Source organism: Chrysoperla carnea, chromosome 1 (assembly GCF_905475395.1).
Source record: "Chrysoperla carnea chromosome 1, inChrCarn1.1, whole genome shotgun sequence".
Classification (NCBI taxonomy): domain Eukaryota; kingdom Metazoa; phylum Arthropoda; class Insecta; order Neuroptera; family Chrysopidae; genus Chrysoperla; species Chrysoperla carnea.
In genome coordinates, this window is record NC_058337.1 from 125,131,968 (window position 1) to 125,148,776 (window position 16,809).

General features: G+C 28.8%; 1 protein-coding gene across 1 annotated transcript in view; it reads right to left on the reverse strand.

The window, feature by feature from the left end:
- Positions 1-2,306: 2,306 nt before the first annotated feature.
- The window catches only part of LOC123298523 (amphiphysin), an 85,615-nt gene continuing 71,112 nt past the window's right edge, over positions 2,307-16,809 (reverse strand). Inside the window, exons 2-8 of the mRNA XM_044880555.1 lie at positions 12,779-12,914; positions 6,856-7,046; positions 5,988-6,263; positions 5,151-5,331; positions 4,068-4,325; positions 3,204-3,346; positions 2,307-2,817 (exon numbers count right to left, since the gene is read on the reverse strand). Of these exons, the coding sequence (XP_044736490.1) occupies positions 2,737-2,817; positions 3,204-3,346; positions 4,068-4,325; positions 5,151-5,331; positions 5,988-6,263; positions 6,856-7,046; positions 12,779-12,914 (1,266 nt within the window). The 3' untranslated portion in view covers positions 2,307-2,736. The remainder of the gene's footprint in view (positions 2,818-3,203; positions 3,347-4,067; positions 4,326-5,150; positions 5,332-5,987; positions 6,264-6,855; positions 7,047-12,778; positions 12,915-16,809) is intronic.

Consider the following 16,809-nt stretch of genomic DNA (forward strand, 5'->3'; position numbering starts at 1 on the left):
GCTGTCAAAAACCCAAACCCAAACCTCTTTGGAGTGTCCATAAAATTCGATATAAATTCAAGAAAAACTTAATAGAACCATACTCAGATCAAATTTTCGACCCAAATAAAAAATCAAATCGTTATTTCTCGATGTAAACGAATATGAAGGAATATAATTGTTATTAGAAGACACGCAAACGACCCTTTTTCGACATGAATACCGGTCTATAAATATCAGAATACGTAATAAAGACAGTAAACGCAATTTTTAATCGATCAAATTTATTTTTTGTGAAATTAGGCTTTTAATAAAGCCATGTGAGCACCAGCAATATCAACCGTTTTATTTTTGTGAGCTTACTTGATATACCTCTAGAATTGAAGCACACGATTCAGTCATTGTATCAAAAAAATTAATGAACATAAATTTGAAGACTCAAGAAGTGCATTTTCTCTCTTTATCAAATTGTATTCTTATTGAGACTTCTATTCATTTATGAATGGAAACGAGAATGAATGATTTGGCGTCATTTTAATTCATAAAAAACAGGAAAATATATTTAATTTAATAACGATAAATCTAACGTCCAAAGAAATAAAAATTATTATTCCTGTTTATATATACATTTAGAAACAACAATATTAATTGAAAATTAATTAAGATATTTACACAATTAATTAATTAAAATGATGTGTGTGATATTATATTTTATTTATAAATATGTATAAGAAAAACAACGGAATTATTAATACTTTAAATTACTTTTTTATGCATATAATTTTATAATATTTTTAAAATTATCAACATTTCTCTTTTTTATGATTGCATTTTTATTAAAAACTCATATTCAATTGATTAAAAAAATAGATACAATACATTATTATTGATTGCGTTAAAAGTGGAATGATTTAGAGACCCTAAAATTAAATTAAAAGACCCCAAGAAACGAAAACTCGTGTTCTTGGTTTATTAAGTCTTTATCTCCAATTGAATCAATTCCAAGGCATCAGAGGATCGGGATGAGAACTTGCTTAAGCCAAACGGCGTTGTATTCTATACTGACGAATCTAAGTTAGAGAGGGAGGTAGGTTGTGGGATTTCTTCCGAAAATTTACTTTTATCTCTATCATTCCGACTACCGGATCATTGTAGAGCGTGTATCAAGCCGAAGTAATAGCTATTTACGAAATATGCAAATGTATGAGACTGAACACTCTCATGTGCTGCGATATTATTATCCTCACCGACATCCAAGTACCTCTAACATCCTTCAACCCGATCTATTTAACCTCAAAGGTTTCACAGGATTGGCGAACGTTTTTAAAAGAGCTGGCGGTACAAATGAACGTAATCCTAATATGGGTACCGGAACACAGGAATATTTCAGAGAATTGTGAAGCAAACCCATTCGAGATGAAGGGAGAACCGCACTTGTGGTACTACAAAATGGTCTGAGTACAATCGTAGGCGTTCCGAAGATATTATATTCCATAAAAGAGCCTCTATAAGCAAAATTGTTGCAGTTATTACATTATTTCAGGAGAAGAAGAAATGATTTCTCATCTTCTCTATCACTGTCCAGCTCTTGCTATGAGGAGTTTGACTCACTTGAGCCAGTCTTTCTTTGACCAGCTCTCCGACCTTAACACTCCTGCTGTTCTTAAACATTTCCAAATAGATCATAAAGTAGTGGTCGGCAATGGGCCAATCCTTAGGCCTCACGGACCTAAACCTAAGCCCGCCACTGATTTCTACTGTTTATTTTTTAACTATCGAAATATTTGTAGAAAATAAATTTAATTAAGAACGGATCTTCGCTCTTGTTAGAATGGAAAAGATGCTTTTGATAGTTATAAATTTAAAAAATACAATTTCGCCTGCGAAAATTGAAAATAAAGTACTTTTCAATATACATAGAAGGAATTCAAAAAATTTTGGCTCATATTATATTATTCTCATAAATGGTCTCATTTTATTAACTTCGTACCATTTTCGGCGGGAGGACTAGCAATGCATACTAATTAAAATTATTTTTATGATTTACGATGAATTTTAAAATTTTTCTACTAATTTTTTTTAATCAATTATGAATTATGAAATTCGAGACACACACATAGATAAACTTTACATAATCATCGTAAAAAAGAAATGTTGATAAAAAATTCCCATTTTAAAAAATATGAATAAAATTATAAAACTAAATAATAATTATTAATTCAGCACATTTGATTTGTTTTTAAAAAAAGTAGTCATTATATTTAAAAAAAGGAGACATTAATGATTTTTTTTTTAATTGGATGATTAAATTTGTTAATTTTTCTTTAAATCTAATTGGTCGTTATAGATTATCTCTTTCTTTCTCTAATAAAGTGCCGTATTTATTATTTAATTAATTTTTTTTTTTTATAAATATTTTTAATTAACATTATTTATGTGTTTAAAAAAGGCACTTAGACAATAATATGTTTTTTTTGTTATTAACTATTTTAATTAAATCAACATTTCATTTAAACATGAAATATATATAATTTTGTTTGTTTGTTGTAAATATGTATTGGGAGGGCGCGACGTATTGAACTAATAATGTATTTGAGAAAATATTTTGGAAGAAAATTGAGATTTTTTCCGTTTTTGGACTCAAATTATGTGTGGAAAATACATTATTAGTTGAATTGTTTTCATATACGTATGAGCAAAAACATAAACGAAAAAAATTAAAACAAAAAAATAATATAATAATATGTTTTTTTATACTCATATTGGCCTTGTGAAATTTGCAGGAAACATGCCTTTTTCATTTGTGCTTTCTTTAATTCCCATTAGCCAGCCTTCTTCCTGTAAATTTACAAAAATAATTTTTAGTGTTAAATAGTGCAAGTATGTGCGGCAGAAAATACAGCAGTATTAAAAAAAATTAATCCGTCCGGTTTTTCAACGCGATAAATAGGAGAATAATAGCGGAAGCACCTATTTACGACCACAAATTGTGTGGAAGTTACCATTAAAAGTTACAATTTGAGCTCCGAACGAATTTTTCGCTCATTGTCAAATATGATTCAGGGATGCTTAAAATGAATATTTCTGTTGAAATTTCAAAATCGAAAGTTTTTCTCGATGACAGTACTCCATTTACTTTGTACACTGATGTAAAAATAAGCAATTTCTTGATCGTAAACTATGACCCAAGTGAGAAAATTCAAGAAAAGACGGATTTTATTTACCTGTTCTTCGGGGTCATCGTATTCAACAACTCGAATTGTATCACCAACTTCAAATGACAATTCATCAACATCTTCCTTGTTATACTTATAAGTGGCTTTCACTCTGTATAGTACTCCAGGTGGCAAATTATCTGTGCTTGCACCTAAATGAATAAAAAAATTTGTTTTAATGAGAAATTCAAAATATCTGGAATGATATCCGAATCTGATCCGGGTCTGGAATGGAATGTATGAAATTTTCTTAATTTTTTCAAAATAATTTTGTAAGAACATTGCTTTAATCGGGAAATATTCTGTCTCCGATTCGGTTAAAAATGTCGAGTAGTTTTGACCCAAAAGGCACAAAAATCGAATTTTTTTGACGATTGAACGAATAATTTCTAAGATATTGATTAAAATAGTATGCAAGGAATGATACCCTAAACAAATATCTTCAGGCAATAACTCATTCTTCAGCCAGGAACTTCCCTTTCAATCGTAAATTCAACTAAATTTTCGTGTCTATTTATTACGTAGAGTATTGATTATCCAAAAAACATATATATTTAAAAATACGGCTTATTTGACGATTAGATGAGTATTTTTCGGAAAATCTTCAGAATAACTTATATATCTAATAAACTACTCACTCAATTATTAAACAAACCGGATTTTTCCTTTTTTTTTAATCAAAATTTAAATTATCATATACTAAGTTGTACGTTCATACTTTGATTTATGGATAATCCGCCTCTGATTACGCCCGATTTTAAAGTCTATTAAAAATAGTATACTAATTTTCTACACGCTATTTTTATTAAAACAAAATACAAAAGAAAAAAGCATTTAAGAAAAGAAAAACTCTTGAAAAAAAAAACATCTTACCAACAGGTATGTCGTACAATTCTTCAACACGTTTATTATTATTACTGGCATTATTAGAGTCTGTTAAATCGTTACTAGATGGATTTGTTGTTTGAACATTATTGGAAGTAGTAGTAGTATTGTTACCATTTAATGTTGGGGAATTTGTGGATGGGATTGATGGAAGTGGTTGTTGTTGTTGTAATGATGGCTCGTTCGAATTACGTTTATTAGACACATCACTTGCTTCTGTTTTTATTGGTGATTCGCCAGAATCAGCTAAAAAAATACATCAAAGAATAATGCACACACGTTTTAGCAACTTTTCCAATGATTTTTAAAATTTAATTTGAAAATTTTTATTCATATTTTGTATTAACATAATATGCGTATAAGCATTAAATAAAGTGGCTAGAATGGCGCTCGTGTAGCGGAGTATATGATCTTAACTGAACTGTATGTAGAGTAGGTTATAGGTTATATTGGTTGTCCACGAAAGACACCCTTAGGCCATATGGTCCATTATGATGCCATATGTGCTTTACCACCTTTTCCGCTGATAATTTCATTTATCAGCTCCTCAATTATTTTGAGAGACTCAGTGCATCTCTTTCATGCATATACCATGCCCTACACCAGCCTATCACAACTATTAATTTGTTGGCTACCCTAGGCATATCGGGTACGGATTATGGAATTTGTTACGCTTTGACCAACTGAGTTACTAGGCTTGACAACTGTATGTATGTGTATGCAATTGTATGGTCCTCTGATACAGCAAGGGCCATCTTACTTGAAGGCTTTTTGGGAGACACTTTTTTACACAGAGATTGTACTCCTTGTATTCTACCCTCCACATTTTGTAGCCAGCTGAGCTGGTTACTGTTACTTAACGCAGTTCAGAATAATAGCACTCCCGTTTTTTTCACCGTTTTCGGAATTATATTGATCATTGGAAAATGCCTATTTTGTTAATTATTTACACGAAATCTATTATTGAAGTTTATTCCAATAATAAATACTAAACAACAGTGCAAAACACAAACAAAAAAGGCGTAAGAAAACAACACTGCAAATTTTTGTTTCAAATTAAACAATACTTACTTGGAGTTTTATTGCTAATTGGAGACGATGGTGGACTTGTATTATTTGTTAGATGTACTGAGTTATTTGTTGTTTTAGTTATGGCTGGTGGTGAATTATTTAAACTCTTTTTAATTGTGTATGAACCTCTTTGACTGTTTGTAGCTAATTTATCAACAATTGCTTCTAATTCAGCAAAAGCCTAAAGGAAAATTTTATTTAATTTCATTAAACTTTATATCAAAGACAATAAAGTATTGGAAAGTCTGCAGGAGAGTGCGGGAGTATTATTTTACTATTATTAATTTAATCCGTTGTTACACAGGGTAAAAAGCTATTTCCCAAATTTAGATCTAATGCTTACTTTCCAAGATATTCTTAATTAAAAATCAATAAATCCATCCAATCTCTTATACTCTGACATGCTCTTTCCACCTTCCTTCTCCAAAGTGGACAGCCAAGTAGACGCTTCACTGCGCTACCAAGTGTCCGCTTGCTGACTCTAAGTGCTCTGTGATTGGATGGATTTATTGATTTTTCAATTAACAATATCACGGAAAGAATGCATCAGATCTAAATAAGGTAAAGAGCTTTTCCGTACGTTTTGGGGAGCTTAATCTCGTAGTACGGTTTTCCAACATCAATTAAAGAACATCCTATATAATTTGAATGCAATTTCATAAAAACTAAAATTTTCATGAAACATCAACGTCTTATTTAAAAGATGGATACATATACTTGCGATACTCGTTATGTAACATTGGAAAATAATTTAACTCGTAAATAAATACTCGAAACTTTGATCTCCTTTCGATTACTTCCCAATACTTTTTTAAAATAATTATTTAATTTTATTACCTTAGACGTTTCATTGTGAAATACTTGTTCAGCCGAGAATAATGTTTGTAAATTGGTAACTAAAAATAACACTCTTGAATCGTACAATGCTGGCAATTCATCGTGTAATTCACTATTTAATTGTTCATAAGTACGTTTTGCTTCCTCCAATTGTTCACGTGCTTTTGTTAATTTAACATCATCACGTTTCTTTGCATTATTTGCTTGTAAATTTTGAAAATTGTGTCTCTGTCCATCATAATCAACTAATTTTCGACCACGTTTATCAATTTTTTTCTGAAATAAAAATAAAACAAAAATTTTAAAAAGATTTTATGAATTTTAAATGAAACGTTTGTCTAGACTTTTTTCAATATAAAAAACAACCCAAACGTTAAGATCGAGCCATAACAGGAAAAACAAGGATAACTGAGATTATTTGACTTTCTTGGCTCTAAAAGTTTTGGTTTGATTATGGCAATGATATTAATGATTATAATCACCAGAGAAAGAAAGATTGATGTAGGTCTCAAGCTCAGTTTAACATTTTCTATGGGCGGGCATATTTTTACTCTAAGCGCAATCAATGGAATATTTATCACTTCAATTCAATTCAAATTATTACCGTATTTGGTTTCTGCCAGGTGCTTGTCGGTGAAATAACTGAGCTTTTCCGAATACCCACGATACCAATGTGTACATATTGTTTAATCAGAATGATATCGTAAGCATTAGGGAAAGGTCGCTTTGCCACCGGCCAAACCCAATGAGGTACTTATGTGATAAAAAAATTATGGAGAAATGAAATTGTTACGAATCAAATAACTAAAAACATTTTTGTATCGACTGTACATCATTTATTTTTGTAAAAATTAAAAGATAATCATACCCTCATTTCTGGAAATTGACTTTGATAAGTGTTTAATGGAATTAACACTTGATCCCCCAATTTGTGGCTAAAATCTTGCCATAACATTTCTATATTCTGTGCTTGTACGTATAATAAATCATGTCCAGTCCATTGGCTTTCGTATACTTCTGATATTGAGTCCATTAACGATTTGGAGGCAGTTTGTACAGCTGAAACAAAAAACAATAAATTAGATTCTAATTTTATTGTAAAGATTTTTAAGACTGTCATTCGGAAATCATTGAGAGTTGCTTCCCCGGGGCCATATTTTAATACAACTTGTTAAATTAGTTGTTATATATTTTTAAAGAAATATTTTTTTCAGCATGGTTAGGTTAGTCTCTTGTTTTTAAGTATTTTATCAAACAACAATAGGCTTTTTGTAAATATTAATTATTAATTTTAAATTTAATAAATAATAATTGAAGCGTAACTTAAAATGTAAATTGAAAAATAATTAATATGGTAAATATTCGTAATTTTTTGTTCCAAGTTTTGCTTTCACTATTAATAAAAATTTCATAATTTTTATAGATTTTTTCTTTCTTTATTATTAATATTATATAATTAATTAATTTAAAAAACATATTAATGATAATTTATTGAATATTTTGTTTACTATTAATTTCTTGATTAGATTCTTGATCTTGATTGAATTGCATTTAACCCGAAAATAGAAATAAAAAACGAAATTTTAAGATATTTTAAGAGAATTTATGTTCGTGTGTCTCCTTTTCTCGACTGTGGACAAAGTTTTAGCGCATTTGAATCCATGAAAAAATGATACATCTTGAATTTGGAATTTTGACAAATGACCCGAGCGACTTAATGAATAACTTTGATGCCATTCGAATTTCAGTCATTTCAGGAGGCAGAGAGAATTTTTTTGCCGATGGAACCGACTATACCCTTCGCAATTTTTATTTGAAAGATATTAATTAATTATTTTGGGTACATTAAAATCTACGCTAGGAAGATGTGATTGAAATGAATTTTTTCGAATTACGAATCGAACTGAGTGATATGATAATAAAAAACAGTGCAAAATCATTTGTATACATGTATGGTGGTCTTTTGTTCGAAACATCAATCTACTTTGAAAAATGTAAGGGTAGAATAGTGTCTCATAATGTTGATTTTCCTAATAAAAAGTCACTAAAAATTTCAAAAAACGCTTTCTTGTCATAGAATTAAAATAAATTTTAAACTTTTTTTATTTTAGCAAAAACGCTGTCAGCCATTTTGGTGACGTAATATTGGTAAAAACAACAGCCGTGTATGTAATTATTATATGTAAAAATAAAGTTGATGGTAACATAACCTACAATTACTATGAAAGCCAACAACAAATTAGTAATTAATGAATATAATTTTTGCCTATATGATGTCACATCATGGCGGATCGTAATTTAGGTCACGTGATATACAGATTAAAATTACGACTTTTAATTTTAATATAATAAAACAATAATGTGCTTTTATGAGTCATCAGAATATTTAAGTATATTTCTACATAAATTTTAATTTTTATCTAATTTCATAGTCTTTTTTTCACTACCGAAAGTACCTTATTAACAGAGTTGCAAACATAGAAAACTGATCACAAAGTCATTGTTCTTGCCTGTAAGAGTCTAGCCCATCATGGCTTGTTGATTATTTATAATTTTTTATATAATATAAACAAACATGTGTAGAAACTTTTTGGTCATACATTATTGATCATGATTTTGATTTATTTATTAAAATTTAAAAAAAATATATTCTGTCATAGTTTATTGCATGTTGAAAAAGTATGATTATTTATTATTATATTATGTAATCATTTTAAATATGTATACGTCATCTCTTCCTGATTCAATTAAGATTAATGTTGTTGAAATTATGCTTTTAAATACAGCATTTATCAAATAATTTAATTAATTTTGAATCTTAAATTACATATTTTAGGTTTGTTGAATTTCTTTTTAAAAAATATTCATTGTTCTACACACATTGTTCTAGGTTTATGAAAGACAGTATACTAATTTTAGACCATGATAGAGCAGTGGCGGATCTAAGAGAAATACATTAGGTCTAAATTCACTCATCAAAAAAATAAAATACTGCGATAAAATTACATTTAAATAGAATTTCTTGACAATTTTATTTCGAGTATCGTGATATTTATTTCAACAAGCATATCTCAATTTGAAGGAAGTCAACAAAAATTCATTTTTATATTAGCTAAATGTATGAGGCGTAGAGGTGAACCGAGTCTAGGACACTAGGTATAAGAAATATTCTTAAGGTATATCGCGAACAATAGTCTCGCCATCTGTGAGTGAATGAAACTAAGTTCTGTCAAAATTATTCCTTTAAGATGTATAGGAGTAAGAAGGACAAAATTATAATTTTCACATTCATTTTCAGGAAATCCAAACGCCAGAAAACTTTTTCCTTTGAGATATCTCTTTATTAAAGAAAAATCGATCATTCTAATGTGGTGAAAAGCTTAAATTGCGATATATATTTTATATAAAAGATTACTCAAATAATTAATCGAAAATCAATTATTAACTAGATTTGTTTTAAAATTAGTTTCTATTTATAGAATTTTAAATCACGCTAATCAAAACTATATTCGTAATCCACATTTTCCATTTATAATCCAATTTATAATTAATTTTATTTAATTAAAAATATATAATAATTGACTTTTGTATTTTTTTTATACTTAATACAATAATTATTATTATTAATTATTTCAAAAATAATAATTATATTTACAAATATAAACTATAGCTGTCAGTACTCAGTAGTCATTTTAATTATGCTCACGAAATAATAAGTGAGTTAATTTAAAAATAAAAACTAACAATGTTATTTGATATAGGAAATTAAATTAATTAGGTAATTTGTTATAACAAAATTATTATGGTATGGCGTGTTAGAGCGATTCGAGCAAGCTTACAAGTAGCGCCGCCACCGTAACGAATTAGAATATCTTATACAAGATTTTCAAAAAGTACCGACATTTTGCTCACGCTTGATTTAAAACATAAATAACTTTAATTTTTCAAGGTGGTTGAAACATTTTCTTTCTTCATATAACTTTATCTATTTTACAAATTATGAATTTTTTACATTTTTTCAAATTATTTACAGTTTTTACAAATTTATTTTTTTCAGGTCCTTCAGAAATTGTGAGAATTTCTCTCATCACGAGAGTAAAGGTGTGCGCAAAAAATATCAATTTCGGAAATTTTCGGACCTGTTCGTGTAATTTCGTCAGTTTAATATAAGTTTGTGATGGAAATATGGTCAAATTAGTTAAAATGAATTTAAATATATAGATTATTTGTCTGCTCTAATATTTTTACTCTGAAACATCATTCAATAATCACGTAATCAAACTATTTTGAATTAGCTAGTATAAATTTACAAAGTTTTTATGTTACACCCGGTAGATATTTAGTACCATATGAAACTAAATTTAATTTTATGGTTTATTAATTGTTAACGATGTTCCAGCATGGTATTTGCAGTTTCTATGTTAAAGCAATGGTACAATTTTTTTTTCGACAGAATTTAACGAAAAATTAAATTTAAGAATTTAATAATGCTTACTATTAATTCCCAAAGTTTCAGAAATTTTGACCGTTTAAAATGGGAAATAATTATGCCAACGTCCCAATTTCGATCAATTTACGTCAAAGTTAATATCTCGAAAGTGAAAACTAATTTCTAAATTTTTTTTTTAGAATTTTATTGTATAAACATTTTTTTCTACTTTTTCTTCAATATATAATAATATCATAAAAAATAGTTGGAGAGACCGGACATTTTACATGCTTTAAATGGGACATGACCCTCAAAATCGCGAACTTTGTCTTTAAATATCTCGCGATCTAAACGGTCAAAAATTATGAAATTTTAGGAATTCATAAATAAAGCTATTATAAACCCGAGAAAAAAAATTCGGCCAAATCTGTCGAAAAGTGATTTCATGCTGGTACTACCTTAATCAATTTATATGATGTTTTTTATTGTTTGTGGTCGGATTGTCGGATTTATTATTATTTTTATGAGTAATCATCAGACAGTTTTGTTTATATACTTCAAAAGTTACATAAAGAATGGGTTTCATGCAAATTCGAAGTGTTATCATAAGTCAACTGAATCATTTTTATTATTAATATATTTTTTATCTTATAATTTAGTCATTTAAACAATTCCATTTAAGGTAGTATGGCAATATCGAGGGTAATACTGTAGGAAATGAAGCAATTAAGGCTGCAATTCTATGGAACAATATGTTTTATGGGCCTGACTCAAAATGTTCTTATGAGTGTGTAGAACAAAGTCATAATGATTAGAAAGGGTGCTTTTACTATTCATCTCCACTTTCTCGTTCAACCCTTCCACCCCCCCCCCCCACGAAGATTAGAGTAGATAAAAACAATCTTTGAAGCTGGTTTTATATCTTGTACATATTTGAGCTTAATCGATTAACAACTTTTTCAGGTTTTGAAGCACACCCCTTTCAATTCCTATTTCAACCCTTTACACCACTATGCTATGCATGTATTATACATTAAAAACCTTCCTCTTGAATCACTCTATTCGCATTTAAATCCGTAGCGTAGTTTTAAAAATTTAAGCATAAATAGGGACATGATTGGTACAGACAGGCAGCGGGAAGCGACTTTGTTTTATACTATGTATTGATGAGAAAAATTACATAATAGATTGACAAAAAATTATTGCTTATAAAGTGGTACGACTTCGACACTGCTATACTACCTTAAATGAATTAAAACATTATTTTTCTTCGTCATTTGTTCATGAAAATTAAAAAAAATAATTGTCATTTAATATCTAGATAAGTTACATAAACAAATTCAACATAAATTAGATTTTAATTAGCTATGAAAAGTTAATTTTTTTTATTGATAGCATCATGGAAAAAATACAATTCCGATAGAACTTATTCTGTCTGTACTTTGATAAATTCAATTAGTTCTAATTGTTATAATGAATTTGTAAGAAATAAAGAACCCTTTTATGAATCGATAACGTCATACTTTGAAATAGACTGATACTTGTGAAATACGTTATAATAAATTCGATTTTCAGGTAGAATTGAAGTGTTGAAGTGGGAAACAGTTTAGTCAAATCAGCAATCTTTTTTGAGTTGGTTTTTTACAACTAATGAAGTCATAAAAACATTTTTTAAAACGGAGTTGACTAAAATTTAAATGTCAAATTTAATGATCAGCTGTCTTAAATTCCTCCGAATTATGGTTCTCGCCAAAAACCAATAAAATGATGACGTCATAAAACTTGAAATTAATAGATAATGTATTCAAATAAATCTGATATTCGAAATTTTTGAGTGAAAATTATCCTTCTATACCGAATTTCTATATTTTATTAGAAACTAGCAGATACCCGGCCGCTTAGCTGGAAGTTTTTTTTATACAAAATTTGAAGTAGATTGGATCAAGGAATCACGTTGTCCCATTCAAACTTTGCCCCCCTTTTTCACCACCTTAGGGATAAAATTTCAGATAATCCTTTCTTATGGGATGCCTAAGTCATACAAAGAACACACCCTCAAAGTTTTAGATTTCTACGATCAGCGTTTTAGGCTGTGCGTTGATCCGTCAGTCAGTAATGCAGAATGAAGCATTTTATATGTATAGATTATATAATATAATGTTATATACCAATATTATCTTGTAATATAACTGATAAATAAGAAAACTGCATATGTTATTATATGGTAGTACATAATTACTGTATTTAGATGGCAGACTTTAATTTATTATAAGATAAGAAAATTTCGTACGAATTTACTTTAATAATCCAGTAAGTCATTAGTTTGTCTAGACTTGAGTTTGGGTATAAAATTAATAGTTACCTCGAACACATCTGATGTAATTACTAAATTCTTTTTGTAATTTATTTGCAGCATTTTGTTGTCGTGTAAAATTCTCCAAATGTTCATCAAATATTTCATCTGCTGTTCTATCTACTTTGCCAAAGTTTTGTAGGAACTGCAAAAAAAAAAAAGAAAAATATATTAAATTTCATTATCTTAGAATACAGCTACAATTAGAGTGTTTTTTTAAATGAATAATTCAAGAAAATGAGAAAAGCTTCCGGAACTCACTTTTAAGGCTAGCTCTAGAGTTTTTGTTAGAAGGAGAATTTTTTGTTTAGAAGTAAAGGACGTTTTGCCCAATTTTTTTGAACATTGAATTAAATATTTTTAATATTTTATACTAAAAATAATTTGTACACTTTTATAAAGGTAATAAAAGTAATGAACTCATACAGAACATTGAATATGTTTGCCAAAAACAACTGTAAATTGCAGTTATATATTTTTGACTCCTACCGGGGGAATAACAACGATGTGATTCATACAATATCGTCACTATGACTATATGTGTAGGATTTTATTGTACATATATGAAATTATGAAAGGCCAATGCCCGGAAATAAAACTCTTGGTTTTTTTTGGATATTTTGAAAAATCAATATTATACTTTTTTTGTAGTTTATTAATGTGGGAGAGAGAAAACGTCTCAATATTCAATTCTTTTTATACCCTGTATATATGAAATTATCATCAAGGTATACTAATTTTATTCCCAAATTTGTATCGCTTAGAAATATGGATGATATGAACAAAATTTTGGCATAGGTTTTCATAAAATTACCTAATTAGTCCATTTACAGTCCGTCTGTCTGTCAGCACGATAACTCAAAAACCAAAAGAGATATCGTACTGAAATGTTTACAGCGTGTTCAGGACGTAAAAAATGAGTTTGAGTTCATAAATGAGCAACATAGATCAATAAGGGCTTGAGTTCGCAGGAGGGTATTGTCTGCCAGTATTGTGTAACGTTTGTGCGGTCGCCATGGAAGTTATTTGGCAAGCACAAGAAATTTTTTTTCTGTTTTAACTGACTTTTTTCTAGACCAGTTTTCGGGACTTCTTCCACGTGAGCCACCACCCTGTATGATTGTGAAAAATTTCAAGTTAATATTCCTATAAATAACGAAAATATGAGTGTCTTCATCTTAAATGTGACACACTATATAAACATTTATTTTTACCTACATTACCGACTTATCATTCACTCGATGGCGAGTCTATAGATCGCGATATACCTTAATATATAATAGGACTTAAAGGCAGAGAGCACTGTAGGTGGAGGGAACTGCTAAATCGATCGCAGCGCAGTTATCTTACAAAATTTGCAATAAATCATGCGTTTTATTTAAAATATGACTTAACTTTCAGTAAATGTCAAATTGAAATTATTGAAAAAATAACAATTACTTAAACTTGTTGCATTAGAAATTGTGATTTTTTACAAAATATGTAATATTAAATTTTCAATGTAATCCAGATATACAAACCATAAACTTATATGTTCATCCATACAATTATATTAATAAAATAGTTACCATGGAAACAGCCTGTAATAAAACTCTTGAACGGAAAATTTTCATACTTAATTTTATTTGAAAATGCATAAAATTACAGCCATAGTTGTGAATGCATCCTTAAGTGACTTGCATTATAAATAAAAATAACGCTTTAAATTTATGCAAATAGTTTTCAAAAGTTAACTTGTGTATAAAGAAATTATCAACTAAAAAAGGATAAAATAAATTGAGACGACAATAAAAATACAATTGATTAAAAAATGATAAAAGATGCAGACAACTTCAAGTCTCCGTTTAATCCTTTTCATAATGATAAAAATGTAACAAACGGAAGTCAAATGCAACATACAAAAAAAAAAAAAATGTCGCGTTCAATAATCAAATATCCATCATATCGTGTGTTGTCTATGTCTGCACAGGCAGTCTGCACTAACGAGCATTATAATGCTTGGTACTTACTATTTAAAGATTTAATTAGCATGATTATTTTTCAATTATTGTTTCCTAATGATTTTGTAAAAATTTTGCATGCGTAACCATTTTTATACCCTGAATATATTTAATATATATCAAAGTTTAGCCCCAAGTTTGTAACGCCTAAAAATATTGATGATACGAACAAAAATTTTGGTATAAAATCACTTTAAGTGATATATACGATAACTTTATACGATAACTCAAAAACGAAAAGAGATATCAAGTTGAAATTTTTGCTCAGGATGTAAAAACTGATGCTAAGTTCGTAAATGAGTAACATAGATCATGATTTTGGGTAGAGATAGATAGAAAAGTTGAAATATAAAAAATGTTCCTTATAAAAAAATAAACAAAAAATGAAAATTTGCAGGTAGCTTCAATTAGTAGTCTTGTGAAATATTCTCGAAAAACGAAAAAATTTCTAGAAAAAACTTTCGAAAACCAAATAAATAGTGACTTAAAAAGCCCGCCATAATTGTGTTTAAACTCTTTTAATTTATAAAAAAAAAAAAATAATGCAAGCACTGACATTCAGCACTTTCTATACAGATTTCAACAATTAACTCAGTCAATTGTTTGTTTTCACTTGTCTATAATGTATTTCTATGATTTTTTCCAATACTTTTCTAACTGGGGAAGAAAAGTGATGCATTGAAACTCAGAAATTGAAGGAACGGGACACATAACTTTCCTAATAACTTTTATCGTCTTGTCATTTTTTTGCAAGCCTAATATTTGATATATTTACGATTTTAATGTTCTACTTGTAAAACTGAGAAGTGGATTGATGTGAAGTGACTGAGAGGTGGACACTCACTTGTTATTTTGTATTTATTGGATGCACTTGTACATTGCGCTAAAAGAAGTGCAATTACCGGCAACCCTTACATGACAATCCAATTTTTTCTTTAAGATACTCGAGGTGCCAGTACTACCTTTCCATCAAAAATGGATAAAATCGGTTAAACGCAGAGATTAAGATAAAATCAATGTGGGATGGAGAATGACCTGGGTGTGAGTAATGACAAATCTGTCCACAGCCGACAGCGTGGAGATATCTGTCCACGCTATAGTCGTTTCTGTTCAACAATAAAATTGATTAACTTTGCGTTATTATATCTCAACAATGAAACGATAAATGCTTAGTTTTTTGTACATTTCTGACAGTTTTTTTTTTAGAATTAAAAACTTGTTAAAAACATAATCTTTCCTATGTATGCTCTCCGTGTTAATGATCCGAACTTTAATTAAGTTTCTCTCGAGTTAAAGACGATCAATCGACTTCAAATTTGTATGGTAATTGTATTATAATATCCTTAGTTAGTCTCAAAAAATTTAAGAATTTTCTTATACTGTTTCCATAGCGAGACAACAACCTTAACATAGAATCATAGTTTTCGTGGTGTGAAAGAACCTTTAGTATTTGTTACAAATAAAATGAATGGAATCTATCCATATTATTATGAATGAATATATTTGTTACGAAGTAAAATTACAATCTGAATAATAAATATTGTATGGTGGTGGTTTATCGACATCGGCCGCAGTTTATACCGTCATAATAATATCCACTCACTCATACATATAGATAACAACAATCTGTGCAGCCCCATAGTCAGTCAACAACTCTTTACCATTATTATTATATTATAACAATCTCTACTCTACATGTAATAATAAAAAATTGTTGATACTACAAAATTTAAATTATAAAAATGTGATGATTCTATCTAAAGTATCATATATTTTCATATATCCCACCTACGGATACAATATGTGACTATAGCTTACTTTTTATATTCATAGAATTTCAAATTTTCTTTTTCTGAAGAACAGTAGCAGTGCCGTAACTATACCGTTCGAGGCCTATGGAAAATGTATCGGAAATGTCCCTCAATTAAAAAGAAGCTCAACCAACGTGAAATTTTTTTATTTATTTTATATGTATATCACTACGTAAACAAGACTAAAAATCCAACAGATATGCTATTAAAGTAACCATCTTTGTGTCAA